The sequence below is a fragment of the Anser cygnoides genome, chromosome 1 (assembly GCF_040182565.1).
Source record: "Anser cygnoides isolate HZ-2024a breed goose chromosome 1, Taihu_goose_T2T_genome, whole genome shotgun sequence".
NCBI classification, from domain to species: Eukaryota; Metazoa; Chordata; class Aves; order Anseriformes; family Anatidae; genus Anser; species Anser cygnoides.
In genome coordinates this window covers 166868207-166887130 of record NC_089873.1, presented here as the reverse complement: position 1 = coordinate 166887130, position 18924 = coordinate 166868207, and the positions used below count along the sequence as shown (strand labels likewise).

At 34.8% G+C, this 18924-nt stretch overlaps 1 protein-coding gene across 9 annotated transcripts in view; it reads left to right on the top strand.

Moving 5' to 3' along the window:
• Positions 1-16865, top strand: part of SCEL (sciellin) — a 96892-nt gene extending 80027 nt beyond the window's left edge. For all 9 annotated transcript variants that reach the window (XM_066987306.1, XM_066987294.1, XM_066987300.1 and 6 more), the window contains 8 exons: positions 4190-4249; positions 5303-5359; positions 6401-6460; positions 7917-8006; positions 9804-9875; positions 11220-11328; positions 14089-14191; positions 15208-16865. In XM_066987306.1, the coding sequence (XP_066843407.1) occupies positions 4190-4249; positions 5303-5359; positions 6401-6460; positions 7917-8006; positions 9804-9875; positions 11220-11328; positions 14089-14191; positions 15208-15224 (568 nt within the window). In that variant the 3' untranslated portion in view covers positions 15225-16865. The remainder of the gene's footprint in view (positions 1-4189; positions 4250-5302; positions 5360-6400; positions 6461-7916; positions 8007-9803; positions 9876-11219; positions 11329-14088; positions 14192-15207) is intronic.
• The last annotated feature ends 2059 nt before the right edge of the window (positions 16866-18924 follow it).

The following is an 18924-nucleotide window of genomic DNA, read 5'->3' as shown; positions in this document are numbered from 1 at the left end:
ATAGCTGTCAAACATTAACTTCAGTTGCTAACCTGCGCTATGCTTGAACCAGTTGTCTGAAGTTGTATACCCTGTGACGTCTCCTTTGCACTAACCAGCTACCTTAAGTCAAAGAACTTGCGAGATGTCAGCCCTGATTGTGTGCCACAGTCATGCCAAGCAGCTGTTGCACGAAGCTGAAAGTTAGAGAACTCTTACCGGTGCAATAAATTAATATCTTCTAAGGGTTATGTTTTACAGAAGGAGTTCTCTTCCTCAGGAACCATAAAGCATAGCTGAACAGGTCAGTCAGCATGTACTTTTGTGCTGAAAGCTGCAACTGCAATTACTTCTGTTCACTTACCAGGCCTCCTCAGGGTTAGTATTCTATAAATCAGGCTGCTTGTTGTCAGGGTGTGCACATGCAGCCTAGACTTTTATTACTTTTGTTACAATCCCTTCGGACAGCAAGTAAAATCCCCCTTGCGTGCCAGTTAGTGCATTCTAATACTCCAAGTATTGAAAATAATGTATGAGGAATTAAAAAATGCTGCTGGCTGCATAGTCATGATGGTTTGAAGTCTACAGAATAGGACTATCTCATCTATCCCTCACATTGCGCCAGGATTAATACGGGCCAGGAAACACATTTATAAAGTAATGATTCTTAAATTATTGCAAGCACGTGAATCTATTTTTGTTGTGATTTACAAAGAAGCAGTATGTAAAGGGTGAACTGTTTCAGATAACTTTTATTGTTGTTGTTGTTTGAAAACTCTGTAAAAAGTGAACAGAGCAATTTAAGGTAAAGCAAATCTGAAGTTACCCAGAAAGAGAGTTAATCACAGAATCACAGAATCATCTAGGTTGGAAGAGACCTCCAAGATCACCTAGTCCAACCTCTGACCTAACACTAACAAGTCCTCCACTAAATCATATCACTAAGCTCTACATCTAAATGTCTTTTAAAGACCTCCAGGGATGGTGACTCAACCACCTCCCTGGGCAGCCTATTCCAATGCCTAACAACCCTTTCAGTAAAGAAGTTCTTCCCAATATCCAACCTAAACCTCCCCTGGCGCAACTTTAGCCCATTCCCCCTCGTCCTATCACCGGGCACGTGGGAGAATAAACCAACCCCCACCTCTCTACAGCCTCCTTTAAGGTACCTATAGAAATATTAAAGTACATATAAATTTTTTTAAAAGATTGGGCTTATGACAAGAATATTTCCTGCTGATCTTGAGGTAGTTTCTGCCTTCACTGTTGACAGAAAAATGTTAACTACAAGAAGAACAAGAATGTAAGTGATATAACTTGCCAGTTTTCTACAATCAGTTTTTCTACAATCAGTTTCTATAATCAGTTTCATTAATTACAGTATGCAGGTTTTGATACAAGACCATTAAGACATTTTAATACTTCTCTCAAAGATTAATACAAAAAGTTCTTGTATTTGGGCCTTGGAGTAGGAACTCATTTTCAGAGAATCATAGAATCATTCAGGTTGGAAAAGACCTCTAAGATCATCTAGTCCAACCTTTAACCTAGTAACTGACAAGTCTACCACTAAACCATGCTACTAAGTTTTACCTCTGCACGTTTCTTGAGGACCTCCAGGGACTGTGACTCAACCACTTCCCTGGTCAGCCTATTTCAGTGCCACACAACCGTTACAGTACAGAATTTTTCTCTTAATATCAAACCTAAACCTCCCCTCGCACAACTTGAGGCCATTTCCCCTCATCCACTTGGTGCTTGGGAGAAGAGCCCAACTTCCACCTCACTACAACCTCCTTTAAGGTAATTGTACAATAAGGTCTCCTCTGAGCCTTCTTTTCTCCAAGCTAAACAATCTCAACTCCCTCAGCCACTCCTCGTAAGACTTGATTTCTACTCTTCACAAGATTTGTTACCCTTCTTTGGACATGCTCCAGCACCTTGATGTCCTTCTTGTAGTAAGGGGCCCAAAATTTTGTCTGCATACTATTTGATTTTTTATAGGAAGGTGTCTTCAATTAATTTATCTGATTCTAAAAGAACAATACCCAGGAGATATTAAAAAATACTAAACTGAAAATTGTAAAAAAGTGAATACAATATTTTATATATATATAACTTGAGTAAAAATGTAAAGTGTATCTATTTACTGAGCTAAGTCTTAAAAAAGCCCATTGGAATTTGGTTCCCCAAATGCCTGTATTCCTTTGAAAATCAATCACAGAAGCAGGGTGCTCTAGGGCACAGATTTGATACTGTCATAGCCTTTCTGTTGCTTCATGCTATGAGTCATCAGAAGTAAGCAGAAAAGCTACTGACAACCCTGTTGAGTAAACTGCATATAAAGCCATAACTGTCTGCTGAATGAACAGGAGTGTCAAATCTACTGCTTTCTGTGTTTTTGGTGAATACACAACCCTAAAGCTAATAAATACTTAAGGGCTGCAAGGCACATAAAGATGATAATTGACATAGCTGCATCCACAAAGCTTCAGTAGACTTTATAGAAGACTTGAGATTTATATTTTAAACACTTGCAAGAACATAATGGCATAGAGGATTCAGGAGACAAGTAATAATGTATATTTTACTCAAGCCAGATACATACACAGCTGCATGCTTAATAAAAATTGTAAAAATGCAAGTGAGTAAAGTAACTGTCTGAGGCCTTATTTATGACTTAACTACTCATCTTACTATTGCCACCTCCACTTTTCCACTGAGGAAACAATATGTTTTCCAATTCATCAAGGAAAGATGAGGTTCTTGCATAACTTCATGACTCCATGTTCTGGAGAAAAACTCTGAAAAACATCAAATCTGTGATAAAGAGAATTTGCAAAACTATGTAATATATAGGTTATTTATTCATGACTGGTATGGAATTCTAACTAATTGGCAGTAGACTCTCTGTGCATTGAGCTGGTTCTGTTTCATTCATAAAGAAACAGATATCCTGATAATCTCATCAAATTGAACCCCAAAGCTGACCAACATGATCAAGAAGAAATTTGAAACGTCTGTCTTTATCTTTCACTAAGATGCTGTTTCATGACAGAACTGTTCAGAATGAAATGTCGGTAACGAGACATATGGAACATTGTCAACTACAAAGTTATAAATCAGGCCCTATAGGGGAACACTGCCATACAATCACAAACATTGTTCTTTTCCTATTGCCTTCTTCTTAAGACAAATTTGCATATTTTTTTGTTATTTTTTTTCCAGACAATTATTTAATTTTGTTGCAAGTTAAGGTTACTAGATGGTAATTTCATAGGTAAAATTGCTGAAACTTTTTCAGTAGAGTGGTTTTCAGTTGAAAAATGCATTTTCATGGAAATGAGGTGTTTTACAGAAATATATTGACACCATTTAAATGCTCTAAAAGGAAATAAAGGCATTCAAGCATCACCCTATGTTTGGCTTTGATACTATAAAATGTTCAATTAAAAAAAGTATAAAAGACATTGCATTACATTTCTAATAGTTACATTACTTTATTGTATATATGTTTAATGTTATTATATTGAAAAAGAGAAAAATAATTAACCAACAGGCTCTAATTTGAGAACAATTTTTTCCCCTTAAATCAGATAATAATAATAAATCAATTTCTATCTCTTTTATGAGAGTTCAGTAATCAGTGGATGTAACTAGTGCTCAGTGTCCCTCAGTTTAAACTTGCAATTTCTTGTGAGAAAGGAGAATTTAATTGGGAAGGAGTAGGTCCAGACAGCCTACAAAATAGACTAAATGACTTTTTGACTGACTTAGACACAAAGAATTAGTCCACAATTACATTTTAGATAAGACATTGTTCAAACATATATCAGGAATATTTGGCTGATTTAGGATTCTGGTAAAGATACTTATATCATAGCATGTTAGAGAACTGGCAGTCTTTGAAGTTGCCCATGACATGCTCAGCAGGAATTATTTTTTTTTGAGACAAGTATAAGGCATAACTTGTTTCCGAAACCTAATTTGGTGCTTGTAGCAAGAGTGTGTGCTTATGTGCATATGGCTGATTCTGTGAATATCATTGAATTACTAAAGTGATGTGTACTTTGAACTTCTTATCAGTTTAATTTCAACTTTCATAAAGAATGTGTGAATTATCATTTCTGTTTAAGTAATTTTAAATTGGCTAATTTCTAGCCAGCTATACTAATTGTGATTTGATCAGTTTTTTGTTCTGTCTGTAAAGGAAACAAGATCTTGATGACCTCATCAAAGTGAATTCAAGGTCTTTCACAAGTGACAAAGAGTAAGTCTTCAAAGTTCTCAGGCCTTGATTTTCTAAGGCAGCGAGTAGTTTGCAATGATAAGAATGTCAGGAAAGGTAATGTTGCAAATCTGTAAAATGTTCCTAGATATTATAATAAGTAGAATTCCTTATACAGAATTATATTAACATGAATATAAAAATACAGATGAATTAAATGACGTGCACTGTCAGCTGAACAAGTGATATCTACGGCAAGCTTCCATACTTGCCTTACATTCTTTCTCATAAAACTATTACAGAAACATTTTAATATAGTTAGGGAAGGGGCATTGAGCAAATTATTGTAGAAATCATGGATGATAAGTGTTGCCCCAACAGGCTGTAACAAAGCTTTTAAAAAAACAGTTTAAAGTCAGTTTAAAAAAAAATCCAGAGGCAAATCTTACATATAGTTTCATCATACTTCTGAAATTAAAACAAGAAAAAAATCTTTTCTTATATGTGAAGTTTGTGAGTCTCTGGATACTTACATTTTCAGTACAAGGACAGACATAATCAATGCCTTCATTGTTAACTGTGATGACACACACAGATAACTTCTTGTCATTCCAGAAGCAAAAATTATGTAGATATTTGGACATATTTTTAGGTGTTGTCTTTAGAAGTATTTTTTTTTTTTTAGTCTAAATAACACCTTTATTGGGATTAGGATGTTTGAATTGGAGTCTGTAATTTAATACTGAATTCTTTGGACGGTTCATGTTTCTCCTTTACTATTTCCACTGGCAAAGAAGAGTTTTTAACTATTGCACTGATATGTTTAAACAAAACCTTCTGCATTTTCTTGTCTGTACTAGATAATATTTTTTATTTAATTTTACAGACCTTTACCTTGCCAGTGGAAAATTGTTAACATATTTTCTTATTATAGTCAAGAACTTAAGTGTCTGCAAATTCTGAACATAAATGTAGCCAACAATTTAATTTTATCCTTTTAAATTTGTGTATAAATATATTCCTTTATTTTATTACACTTTACCTTTTCCCAGCTTGAGGGAATGTTGTAACAGCTGTATTTGTTTGTTGTTTCAGAGGAAAGGACCTTGAGGATTTTACTGAAATAAATGCTGCTTCTCAGAAAAATAGGAGGCAAGACTGTCATCTTTCCCTTACACTCTTGTAAAATGTGTTTGGTTACATAATGGTATTAATAGGTTCTGTTCTATAAAGATCATTAGGGGAGTAAATTAATACTTTGATTTAATCTAACTTTTACAATTTCCCTATTAAATATAGGATAGTAAAGATAAATAATTCAATGTGGAGGAAACTTAGATAGTTTTTATATTATTGTAGCTCTTAACAGTCAGTGTGTGACCATCTTTTTTTTTAAGTTATAGACCATTTAATAGAAATGTTATTATCAAATCAGTTTTTTCGCAGCCAGTGAGTTACTAGTATAGATGTGGTCATATAGTCCTAGAGAACATATATGGACCTAAATAACAGTAAGAGGAATCTGTGCTGGATATATCAACAAAGCAGATAACAGTTTTGCAGCATTTCTATAGCTCACAGTACTGGTGGCTGTCCTAAATGAAATTATGTTATCAAGTTAAAGTGATATAGCCATAGTCCATTTACAAAGTGTAGTCAGACTCTTCAGCTCTAGCATGGCAAGATGAGATGCAATGGTCATGAAATGCTACACAAGTGATTCAGACTGGATATAAGGCAGGCAGTCCAGCAGTGGAAGAGGGTGCCCAGAGAGGCTGTGCTATCTCCATCCTTGGGGATTTTCAGGGGTCAACTGGAAAAAGTCCTGATCAATCTGGTCAGACCTCAGTGCTACCCCTGCTTTTAGCAAGAGGTTTAGAGACTTCCCAAGGTCCCATCCAACCTGAATTATACAATCCTATACAGGATTTAACTTAGCATTTTTGAGTAGCTAGTCATACTTTTGTAGTGATATGCTGGAGAGAAACTTGAAAAATACTGAGGTTTGAACTGATAACAATTCATAACTAAAAACTTGTGATGTGAAACAATTTTGATACAGAGTGTAGTGAGAAATCTTCTTTGTTAAATGTATACTATATTTTTCTTTAACGTAAATGATTCAACTCATTTAATGTATTTAAGTTGAATCAAATAATTTGATTAATTCTGAGGTGTTTCTAACTTCCACAGGGATGAGGACCTTGGTGATCACACTGTAGTAAAGTCTGCTGATGACCAAAGCAACAAGGGGTGAGACTCAATTCACAATTCTCTCTAAATTTTTAAGACCTAATATCAAGAGTTGTAGTTGTTTAGTGTGGTACCTGAAAATGCTAATTCTCATACAAACCAGAAGAATTTGCATAACTTGAGTAAGATATCTGTATTATTTCTAAAATGTGCCTGATTAACCAAGTATAGCAATATAACTGCGCGTGTTCTGATAACGATAAAGAATAACTCAAACCTATAATCTCTTGTAGTGAAGGAAAATGAAGATCCACATAAGTATTTTTGTACTTATCTAGGTGTTTTGTGACCTCAGCCATTAACTTCTCAAAGAAACATAAGTAAAAGCATTCATAGTTTTAAAAAAAATACTACTGGCTTGTCAATTAATGTGAAGCTAGTATTATGTTTTCAGGTATCAGTAATATGGTATTTGAGTCTTCCATTTATTTGTATATCTAAACGATGAAGAAAAACAGCTACACAAGTACTTTTTTTTTTTTTTAATATAAGAATTTTTACCCTAGCAGTCCCTCTTGATAGTCTGACCAGAGAAACATTTACTGAAAGTGTACAGTGAATGAGTTTCTCTTTTAGTTCTGAAAAGAAGCCTGCCAGATTAGGACTAAAGCACAATAGAGGGTGCTGCTTCATGCAGCATGCTATGCATATAAAACAGTGACCAGCACTAAGTGAGGTTCATTTAGCAAAGCTTCAGACCTTGGCAAGCTCACTGAAATAAATCAAGCTGCAGACCAAACACTCAGAGTTAAGGTTTATAATCATCAAGTTGTTTCAGAATATAGCCTTTGGCAGAACCAAACAAGAGCAGCCTTTGTCTGAGCTGCTTGGTAAAATCAAGAAAATTATTAGCACTTATTACTTATATCCTATAATTTGTCTGACAAAGTTTATTCTTATATTTAGTTGCATATCATGTTTATGGCATGAAAAACTGCAGGAGACAAGGTTTCTTCTGCTTGTATCATAACCCTGCTTGTACAAATAAGAGTTTATGTATCTGTTTAGCTGTTCATTTCAAATAAAAACATCACTGTAGTATATATAGTGGAGAAAAAAATGCCCATTACTGAGTTGGAACTAAAATACAGTAAAAATAAAACATTACAGAATATGGCTAAGAACACACAGAATGTTATCAACCATTGAAACATTACCATACAGTTGAAAACATCAGTGTGGATTTCAAGGAAAATAGGGTTCAATTTAAGTTAGGTGAAGTTTCTGATATGAATTTATCTCCCAACATTAACTGGAAGGCTTAAAATTATAGGTCTGATTCTGTTACTTTTCACAAGCAACAATTTAACAACAGTAAGAAAAAGATAAATTTCTTATACCTGCTGTTATTAGCACAAGCTTCTACTTTTATGGATGTAAGTGTAACTAAAAACTGTGTAGCTGAAAAGGACTTTTAAAATCTTTGTTTTCTCATCACTTTTTTTTTTTCTTTTAGGATAACTAAGAAAGCATATGAAAATCGTCCAAGAGCTCCAAATAATCTCCCAGAAAAAAGCTACCCCAGCAACAGTGAAAGAAAGATCAGGTACTGTGGACAATGAATTGAGAACCATAACATCTAAAGTGCCATTTCTTAAAAAAAAAAAAAAAAAAAAAAAAAAAAAAAAAAAGAGAGAGAGAGAGAGAGAGAAACCATCTTTATGAAAGAAATTTCAGGGAAATCTCACAGTGGTCTCCAGGATCATGCCCAATCCCCTTCCAAATTCTGCTTCCAGAATCCCATGAATAGAAGCCCACAAAGCATATCTGTAGTGCACAGGGTGGGCAGGACCAGACATACCCTGTGTAGCTCTAGAGATGTAGCTGAGGCATGAAATCTGGGAGAGCAGTTAAGCCAGCATTCTTATATAATCAATAGAGCAAAGTCATTTCCAGCATGTTACTTGGATGCGAGTTTCACTGTGGAGTAGGAGGACTTATTTCTTTTTGAGGCTATACGGAAAGCATTATGTTCTTCCGGTGCCTTGTGAAGTTCCTAAAGCTATATGGGATGAATATGAACCCATGTACCTCTCTTACCCCAATCACTGAAGCTGTGACCTGCATTTCTGACTTTTTAACTAGGTACAAACTATTTTTGAAACCTTTTTACTCCTGCAGTACTCTTGCTTTATGTGGACTCTGTCCCTAGAAACACACATATTGCAAATCTGAGTGAAAAAAAATGTGTTATAGGGGTATTTAGTAGAACTGACTAAACACCAGGTCTCTTGGTAAGGGGAAATCATTGGATGTTCATCTGAGGAGATGCTTTCTGTATGATGAACAAATCCAGGTTTGCTACATTATTATTGGATAACAAGAATATTTTTATGTTCTATAAAATATAAATAAAACATCATCTAAATTTCTCACTACATATGCAATTGTAATGCATTTATGGTGTGGCATAGTAATCAAATATGACAAATATACATTACAAAAGACAAATAAGTAGAAAAGTATATCTGGGTTTTGTAACACCTTACATATCCGTGTTTTTGGTCTGTTTTGTTTTCCCTGAAAATAGATATGTTCTGCAAATATACAGTTATTAAAAAAAATCCCAACATTGCTGAATATTAAACTAGCATAAAATGAAACATAATAATTGCTGTATACTTTATGGATTTCTGGAGGAATAGGATAATTAAATCAGTTCAGAAGTGCTCAAAACATGTATGACAAGATGGCTTCTTCAGCTGTCACATACTTGCTCATCCCTTCCATGCCAAACAAAACTGACAGTTCAGTAACTAGAACTGGGGCTGTTAAAAAAGGAAGAATTAAATGGTAGCTAAATTCAGTGTATTCCATCCTAATCTGTATATAAGGAACAATACAGTTATTGTAGGGGACGCAAATAACACATTGAACAGCCTATATTTTAAAGACCCTCATTTTACTTCTAGGGACATACTGTAATTTTGTTTGACTGTTTCACAGCTCTTTGGGGACTAGCAAAAGAAAAAAAATGAAAAAACACGGCATGCCACCATTTCCTGATATGTATCATTTAGGCTGGGATGTGAGCACAGGCAAAGCCTGTGTAGATACCATAGTGTAGATTTCACTTAGTGGGCTTGTGGATTTCATTTTTGAAATACTGAGGAATCGTACAACAGAATGCAGTCTAAGGACAATTCATGTCTAACTTACATTTTTAAAATTTGATATGTATTTCGCGATGGTTGGGAAAATAAATAAAGAAGGAAAGAAATGACTAAGTGTGATTTTTTTTTTACAAGCATGTTACATGTTTAATTTTCATACTATCAGTGTAGTGAAGCCTTTAAAAACAAAAGTACTATTTAGTAATTGTTATGTACTCACTACTTCACAGCAAATCACATCGTGCCTATGAAGAAAATATAACTGGAAATACTATCAAAACAGTTTACTCTACTTCTGATCGGTAAGTACACATTAATAATGTTATATGGTATCAAAGGGCACAGACATTTTACATAAGCTTTCAGGTGTTCAGACAAAAGAGAGCAGTGGAAGTCATCATTAGGCTAGTCAGGCAGCTTTTCATACAGAGCTCCCTTTCAGTGGGATCTTGCCATCAAATCATTACCACAATTTGGCAGCCTAATATTATGTTAGGCTTCTCAGAGCTGACATTTAAAATATCTAAAACAATAGCCAGTGCCTTAAGTGGTAGAGTTGGCTTTGTGATTATGTAGGTCTCTGTCTTTTATACCTTCTTACTCCGCAAAATTTCCTTCCATTATGAAAATAAAATATTGTTTGTGGTGACCAAGTTTAAGCCCAGATGTGGGGGAATAGGTTCACATGATAATGCTGTTAAAAACTTAGTGTTTTCACAGCGGTTAATACATTCCCAAGTATAGAAACATATTTGCTCAAATCAGTAATATCTTATCTCTTGGGGAAAAAACATTAAATATGTTCACTATTTTCAGTTCAGATAATTTGGACATTCCCATTGCTTGGAAACATACAGAAACATAAAAACTTGTATCCTTGCCAATGTAAGTATAAGGAACTCTGGGAATGATTAAGAAATGAGTACAACGGTTTATCATGGACTGTAAAGGAGCAAGACCAGTTAATTTTATAGTGCAAAAACAGCACCAACACCAATCTAGAGAAAGTATAGATTGATGTCATATGAGGATGCAAAAAGAACTGAGAAAAAAAATATATTAAAATAGTATCGTTCTTATGAATACCAGCTGGGCTGTTTTATGCATATGTTCTCTATAGCTGCCTTGAAAGTAGGATTTCTGTCTGCAGTACAATAAATAAAAAACGTTTCCAGGCACCTCTGCAGCATAGAGGAAAATTCTACACCAGACTGACTGAATGATAGCAATTTAAATTCAACTACCAATTTACTTTTGCAATTAAAATATTCTAATTATTACCCTCCACTTTATCCCCATTTAACATACATGCTCCTAGACATTCAGCAGTTTAGTACAGGCTCTCTTTGTACTCTCTTGAGTATGGTCTCACTGTTTGAAATCATTCTGTTCACCAAAGAAAATGATTCTTTCTCTCAAGGTATTGTTGCTATTTGGCAATTATGTTCATCAATTTGCCCATCACAGGAGCATGTATATTACACGTCAACTAGAATGGAGGAAATACACGTGACTCTTTTCCATTTATGGCCATTGTACAGTATACTAATGTCTTTCCCACATAATGCACTAGGTTTATCAATTTTATCCTTGAGATTTCAGTGGTAGTTCTTTTTCTGACAGCTGATTTTATATTATATCCACAGGAGTATAATTGGAAAAGATATATGTACATACTGCAGGAAGCCCTTGGGCATAGATGCCAAAATGATCTTAGATGCCTTGCAAATTTGCTGTCATTCGACTTGCTTCAAGGTAAGAAGATTTCACCTGCTACTAAGAAATAAAACTTAAATGTAATACCTACATTATATTACAGATTTCTTAGGCCTTCTCCACCTGGAAGAAGAGGAAGGCTTGCACACTGGAGGAGGAGATTAATCTAGGAAATACTAGTCTCTAGTCTCTCTCTTCCCTCCCCAGTCCTTTTCTCTCTCTCTCTCTCTGCCTCTCCTTTCTTTCTCTTGCAACCACAAGGATAAAGGTTGCAACAGGACATAACCAGAATGTCATACACGTTTATAAGCCTTCAGTTATATATGCTTCCAGTCTGATATAGTGAATTCTATCCTCCTTACTGTTTCATCTTACTGTATTTTTTTTTCTAATTTTCTATGAAGTCGTGTGGATTTACTTGATTGAGTGCCTTCTAAAGTCATGGTTTGTGGGAAAGCCATACTCAAAGGCATTAGTAAGAAGAATTTAGCATAAGTAGCAGAGGTGAAATCATTTTACCCATTGGGATCAATGTATTAGTTAAAATTGTGTTGCTATGGATAGTTTCTGTTGTAGGATAAAATAATCTTGGTTCTGCTTGCATCTCCATGTGCAGTTTGTTACCGTAACAAAGAAAACTCAGGGAAATCACCTCATTAGCATAGCTAATTTTCTGCCCAATCTTGCATGGCCTTGAACACCTCCAGGGATAGGGCATCCACAGGTTCTTTGGGCAACCTGTTCCAGTGCCTCACCACACACATTCCCAGCTCTCTCAGCCTTTCTTCATAGGAGAGGTGCTCCAGCCTTCTAAGCATCTTTGTATCCCTCCTTTGGACCCAATCTAACAGGTCTACATCCTTCTTGTGCTGGGGGCCCTAGACCTGGATGCAGCACTCCAAGTGGGGCCTTGTGAGAGGGGGATGTTCACCTTTTTAGACCTGCTGGCCACTTCTCTGTTGATGCAACCCAGGATGCAGTTGGCCTTCCTGGCTGCAAGCACACACTGCTGGCTCATGTCTAGCTCAAACCTGTTCTAATAAGTAAATACAGACTCAGGTTTGCTTCCATTCTTTTTAGATGGATGAACCCACATAAAGAGGAACGGGCTTTTTTATGCAGTTAGGAGTGTTAACATCTTCTGTTGGTATTGGCTGAGCTATTGTTTAAATATTTCAGATTATTTCTTAGATGGTATTCTTTTTGCTACCTATTCCCAAATGGCAATGTGTCTGGCCAGCAAAATTCAGCTTAAGTTTTGTGTAACCACATGCTTACGAAAGCATTGACAGAAAATTAAACAACTAATGTAGGTCTGTGGTTCCTGCTTACAGTTATGTACTTAGCTAAGTAGTGCAATACCTCATTATTAATATTCATTTAGCATCTTATGAATACTATATCCATTAGAGATTTGTGGTTGAAAGAACTTTACAAGGTCTTTGTTTCTTTGTAAAGGTATATGGCAAAAGTTTGGTGAGCAAATAATGTAAGTTCTAGGGTGTTTTTCTCTATAAAACTGCTAGTTGATCTTGGTTATCAAAGCTCTGAAAATATTCCTATCATCCATTTTGGCGATTTATGAAAGAAAACATAAAAGGAGAAGAGAAAGCAGAGTTTTTTGCAGTACCTTAATACTAGCAGATTATTTAGAAAAGGCATAATAAAACATAATTCTGTAATACTGAAAAAAAAAAAAGATTTAAAAAGAAAAAGAAGAGTGATCTCTAGTGCTCTAACACATCAGTCAAACTGAGTATTACATTTCAATTTCATGCTAGCCCTGATGAGTATAGGAAAAGTACAGCAATTGCATGTTGTCTGGATCCTGGATCTGATTCACATTGTATTTACATCCATAATGTTGACATTAAACAATTTCTTTACTCTTTTAGCTGCAAAGGAAGGTTATGGATAAGACTTAATTTTTTATTTTAATAAAGATTCTCAGTTGAAATTTATCTGAATAGACAGCCATTGTGAAAATTATGGAAAAACATACAACCCTTCTGGGATGGGTGAATATTTGTTTACTGAACTGAGCTGTAAAAGCAATGCTCATTTCCATTTATCAGTGAATAAAATATCCAAACAAACTAGAATTTGTCCTTCACTCATTCAGTCAGGAAAAAAAAAAAACACCACACAACTGCTCCAGTGGTCAAAATTCTATTCTGTAGATAGAATTCCTTTGCTACTTGATACAGTGTAAGATTTCCTTGTGAACTTGGCAAGTTAGCATCTGTGTTTATCTGTTGAGTTTCATATGTGAAAAAGGGGAAATACTTCTGTATCTCAAAATTTAGCTTTTCCATAAATTTATTGAAGTGGTCTTTGGAATCTACGGTAATGGGTAACATATTTTATGGTTAAGATAAATTATTATAAAACAGTTTGAAATAAGATTTCCTTGAGATCTACTCTGAGTTGGATGTTTAAGTCTGATTGTGCTTCCTTTACTCAATGAAAAAAAAAAAAAAAAGACCTTGAAAGGGTGAATCATCTTATTTTAGAATAAATTTCTAAGCTAACAGAGAAATTACCCTCTGGAAATGTCTGGGGGAGAGAAGGATTTGGTAAATAGAACATAGGGAACCAGTTGAGACAGATATCTAACTAGATGTCTAGTTTAGTGTTCATGAAACCTACTTTTTCAAAGTACAGATTTGACAATATTGCAGTTCTCATAACCCCTATTCTTGTCTGGGTATGTTTACTTCCTGAAAGACAGCATGCTGGGAATGAATAGTGAAGGGGTTTATTTTAATTTTTCTTTTTACTTTTACTTGTGCATTGAAGTGTGAAGTATGCAAAAGACCACTGGAAGATTTGAAAGCAGGAGACAGCATTTGGATTTACAGACAAACTGTGCATTGTGAGCCTTGCTATTCCAAAGTTAAAGGTAAGATGCCAGATATATTATATTGAACATAAGGAAAAAAGCATAAAGAACTTCATTCAAATAACTTCAAGATATTACAATGCAGCTATTGCTTTCACTTATATCTGTGTACACAAGTATTTTCAAAGTATTTAATTCAGTAAGACTGAGTTGCTTATGATTATATACAAGCCCAGGTTCTAGAAACAATAATTATTCTGTACCTGTGAGTGAGATGTCTTCAGCTCCCTGTGCAGTCCATGGAGACAACTACAGTAAGGCAAATAAATCTTGCTCTGAAAGTCACAAGTATATTTCAAGAGTATCCAAGAATCAGGTTGTTATTCTGAAATGAACAAGCCAGGGTTCTGAGGTATTTTCACCTAATGTAGTCATTGTGACAAAAAAAAAAAAAAAGCAGTTACAAAATCTGTTAAAGCATAATGAAAATATTAGACTGTGAGTGCCATTCTTTCCCATGTGAGGAAGATAGGGAGTAAACAAACATGCAACATGGTGAAGAAAGAAGCTTTTGTTTTAACTCCTCTACTCCTCTAAAAGTTGCTAGATTTTAAGTCTTCCTTGTTCATGGCAATTATTAATTTATAATACTATGTCAGTACCTCTATACCAAATAAAGACAAATGGAAACCTAAATGAAATGTTATGATAAACTGGTGTTCACCTCTGTACTTCTTTTGAGAGAAAATCATGTAAACTGTAATTATATCAATCATTGTGTGTTGTTAAAAAACATAATGTTATTAACCATTGCAAAATTGGATGAGAAGAATGAGTTCTACAGTTAATCAGATTAAAAAAATAAGGCATTGTGACAGTTACAAAACTGTATAAAGAAATACCAAAGTATGCATATTAAGTGTTATAAACTTATATATCCTATTTCAGCAAATGACAAGATGTGAGAGACAGACTCCAGCAGATTTTCTAAAAACAATTCATTGTCTTAAAGTTCAGTGACATTTAGAGAATGTTTATGGGCTTGGCATCTCTGATCAATCTCTTCTCTCTTGCAGAAAAATGGATCTACTAATTTTAACATAAAGAAAACAAGACAAAGAAGTTCCACTACTGTTTAGTTAAGTGTATTGGCCTGCTACTTCAAACCACTGTGGAAAATTATCAATTTTAATTTCTAGAAATAAGTACTTTAAATGCAGTCCTACTGCATTGTTCCCAAAAGAATTAATTCCAGGAGAATTTAGATGCCTTTTCATACACACGTTCCTGAAAATGAAAGAAGATATCGTTCAGTATATTCATTAGATCTGTGAAATTGCTAAACTGTATGGAAAACTAATGATAATTTATTGAAAAGTTTTGAACTGCAGAACCTACACACCCATTCTGAAGGATGTTGTATTCTCTACTGAAACCACATCTCCTCAGAAATGAGGAACTGTTATCTGTATGTAGTATGAATGGGATTAATCTCCTTTAAGATTAGCCATTTGAAAATCAACTATCCATTTTAAGCTACTGGTTTCATATTAAGTGAGGTGGGTTTTTCTCCATCCTTTGAGGACAGATATCAATCTCCAGAGTAAGATTCTTCCCAAGTAACCTAGATGATAATTTTAAGATTACTGATTTTCCAAGTAATCTTTGGAAAATAGATCTCTCTTTATAAACTGCAGAGGGATGCTAGACAAAAATTATTAGGAGGGTTAAATTAGTAGTATCAAACTCCATGTTTTTAAGCTTGGTAACTATTGTATTACATTTTTGTTGTGTTTTTTTTTTTTTTTTCCTTTTTTATGTGCACACTAATAGTTGCCATGAAATCAAGAAATGCATGCTTAGTGTGATATTATGTTGTATTTATCTTTTCTACTATTTTAAGCTGCCTATCTGAACACCTGGGATGGATTAATCTCTCCTAAGTTTAAACCCCTACAGTGTGGACATCTACATTTAAGTTACTTAATCTATTCTGTCTTTATAGTCATTAGAGAGAAGTAGATATTTTTAGGAAGTGATTCAGTTGGTCAGACTGCAAACACCTATTTTGATGAGGTTACCCATACTCTGAACATATGTTTTACATTCCATTATTTCCAAAGGAACCTGGAGTGAATAGTTCAAATTTTAGACATCTCCATTAGGCCAGATGACCTGCTTCTCTTGAGCCTACAGTGAAAACATCTTTTTTTCTTTTTTCTTTTTTTTTTTCTTTTTTTACAATGTATATCTGTTGAGGTATAGAAACTGAAAGAAGAGTTCGTTCTTTTTTATAATATGTTTCTGCAACACTAATTTGTTATCTTCATTATTTGCCTAAAATAGTAATTATTTCAGTGGTTTACTGGAGAAACAAAGGTGTTGACTACTAGTCTCCACCTTGAGAAGATTTAGATCATGGTTATTCAAAAATGCTTTTCCTTCCTTACCTCTCAGATGAAAAGGATTTCTTAGACATGAACATGGTAGCGTTAGAGTGCTTTTGGAGGCTGCTGAACCTCAGTAGAGCTTAGAAGGTCAAAAAGTGTCAAAGCCATAGATTAACGCTAGTGTTGAAAAATCATTGCAGCCAAACTTCCTCTCTTCACCTTTACCTACACTAGTGGAGACAGGAGCTATGGATTTACGTGTAATTTAAACCATCGGACCCTCAGCTGAATAATGATACAATCTGTCTTGCCTGGCTTAAAGCACGTTTGTACTGTTATATGAAGAGACATGAAACAGTAGATAATTTGTTTTGTTATTTTTATGAAAAATTCTTATGAATTAATGGCAGTACCTTTATTAAATCTATTATTATCAATGTTTTTTCTTGTGTGTGCTTACTGCTGATGACATACTGTAGTCAAACTACTCTCAGTATTACCCAGTGCTTCAACAGGGTAATGAGACTTGCACAACAGGTGGAGAAAATCAGTAGAAATGTTTTAATATTGGGTCACAAATTTAGTCCTGTTCGGAGACCAACTGTTATTGCTAAGGCTGAGTTGCAACAGAAGATGTTGGATATTAATCTAAGCCAGTACATTAGAATCCAGGACAGAGTTTGAGGGGATGTGAGAGTTTAGTTGTCTTCATTGGAGACCAAGAGAAAACTGTGGATCCAAATATCTGCTACTTAAATGCTCACTGACAGGGAAGTAGCAATACAGAAACAATAAATAATAATTCTGCACTCATTAATTCATCCTTGCTGAACAGCCCTGGTAATTTTGCCTTTTTTTTTTTTTTGGTTCTTTTGTTATTTTTTATTGTATGTTGTAAGTTTCCTGAAAAGAAACACCGGTTATGTGTCGCTTTATATTTACTATATAAAAGCCTGGATAGCAGTACTCGTTAAAAAAAAAAATCATATTAACATCTCAATACCAATGTATCAAAACTTAATTGTTTTTTGTCCTTTTTGCATATCATTAGCATGTGGTGTTTTATTTCTCTTTGACTAATGCTTCCATGAAACAATCCAAACGAATAGTTTGCTGGCAGCTGTTTTAATGAACGCGTTATCTTCAATAATGCATTAAATTAGACTGAAAAGCTGTATTGAGAGATAATATACTAAATTACGTGGGGTTTTGTGATTCATCAGGCACATTTTCTCAATGTGTAATGGATACTTTATTTTACAAAGATTAGGCATAGCTCTACAGGGGGAAAATCAAGCAATAGGAGAAAAGGAGTGAAATAATGCATATGATACATATTGATGCATTTAAACATGTAGTTGGTATCAAAACTACTGATATTTACATGAACAAGGAATGTCACAAGTACAGGTTCACAGTAGTAATGTATTCTGTTGTATCCCTTATAGGTTCTTACAGAACACTCTGAGCATCCCCTCCCTAGTGGTGCTTGAAGCAAAGTGACAAATGTTAGTATTGTCCTCCAATCTGTTTCCTCTTGTAATAAGCATCTCCATGAGTTTGACAAGACATGGGCTCTCTTACTTTGGAAAACCTCATTAGCTTGTAAAAACCTGGTCAACAGCAGAGGATCTTTGCTTTTATTTAGTAGGTCAACTCAATATGTTTCTTCTTGGTGTGGAGATGCATGTTGTGCTGGGATAGTTTCATGTGTTCAGTTTATTTCCTCAGAACGTGTATAGGTCAGAACTATGCCCCCCCTCTTCCCCCCTTGATATTTTAACATAATCCTATTATTTAGGATAAAAAGTATCCTCTTTCATCGTTGTTTTTGCTTTTTGATCATAAGTGCTGCTCGTTGTAACTACTCTGTTACACCAGGAGACAGTTTTAGCTTCCAGTCGTCAGTATCAGACTACAAGGGAGAAATGTAGTCTTCTTTTCTGCTGTACCAAAAAACCTTGTTTTTCTTCACAGCAGCATAACACCAGAGACACACTTCATTCCATAAAGACAGTGGATAAAGACACTTAATACTTAGGCAGGTTTGATGTGCCAAAGTCTGAAATTGATGACCAAAAATGCTCTGTGTAACTGCTTAACTGATGAATATCCTTGACATCTTAAGGTAATTAGATATTTCCTTCTTTAATTTGAAAGGCATCAAGATGTTTTGCTCTTTGCCTTGTCTGAGCAATTCAGTTCTTATCTCCCACATCAGTAAAATTGTGACTTAGAAACATTCTGTGCATTTCAGGGAGAAGAATCTACAGATATTCTCAAAGCACATTAGGCATGTGCTGCGAAGATCAGACCCCCTCAAAAATGTCATCTTTTAAAGTCATGGAGATGGTGTTGCTCTCCTCTTTGAAAAGCTTACTGACCCAGAAAGTGGGAGGGCCA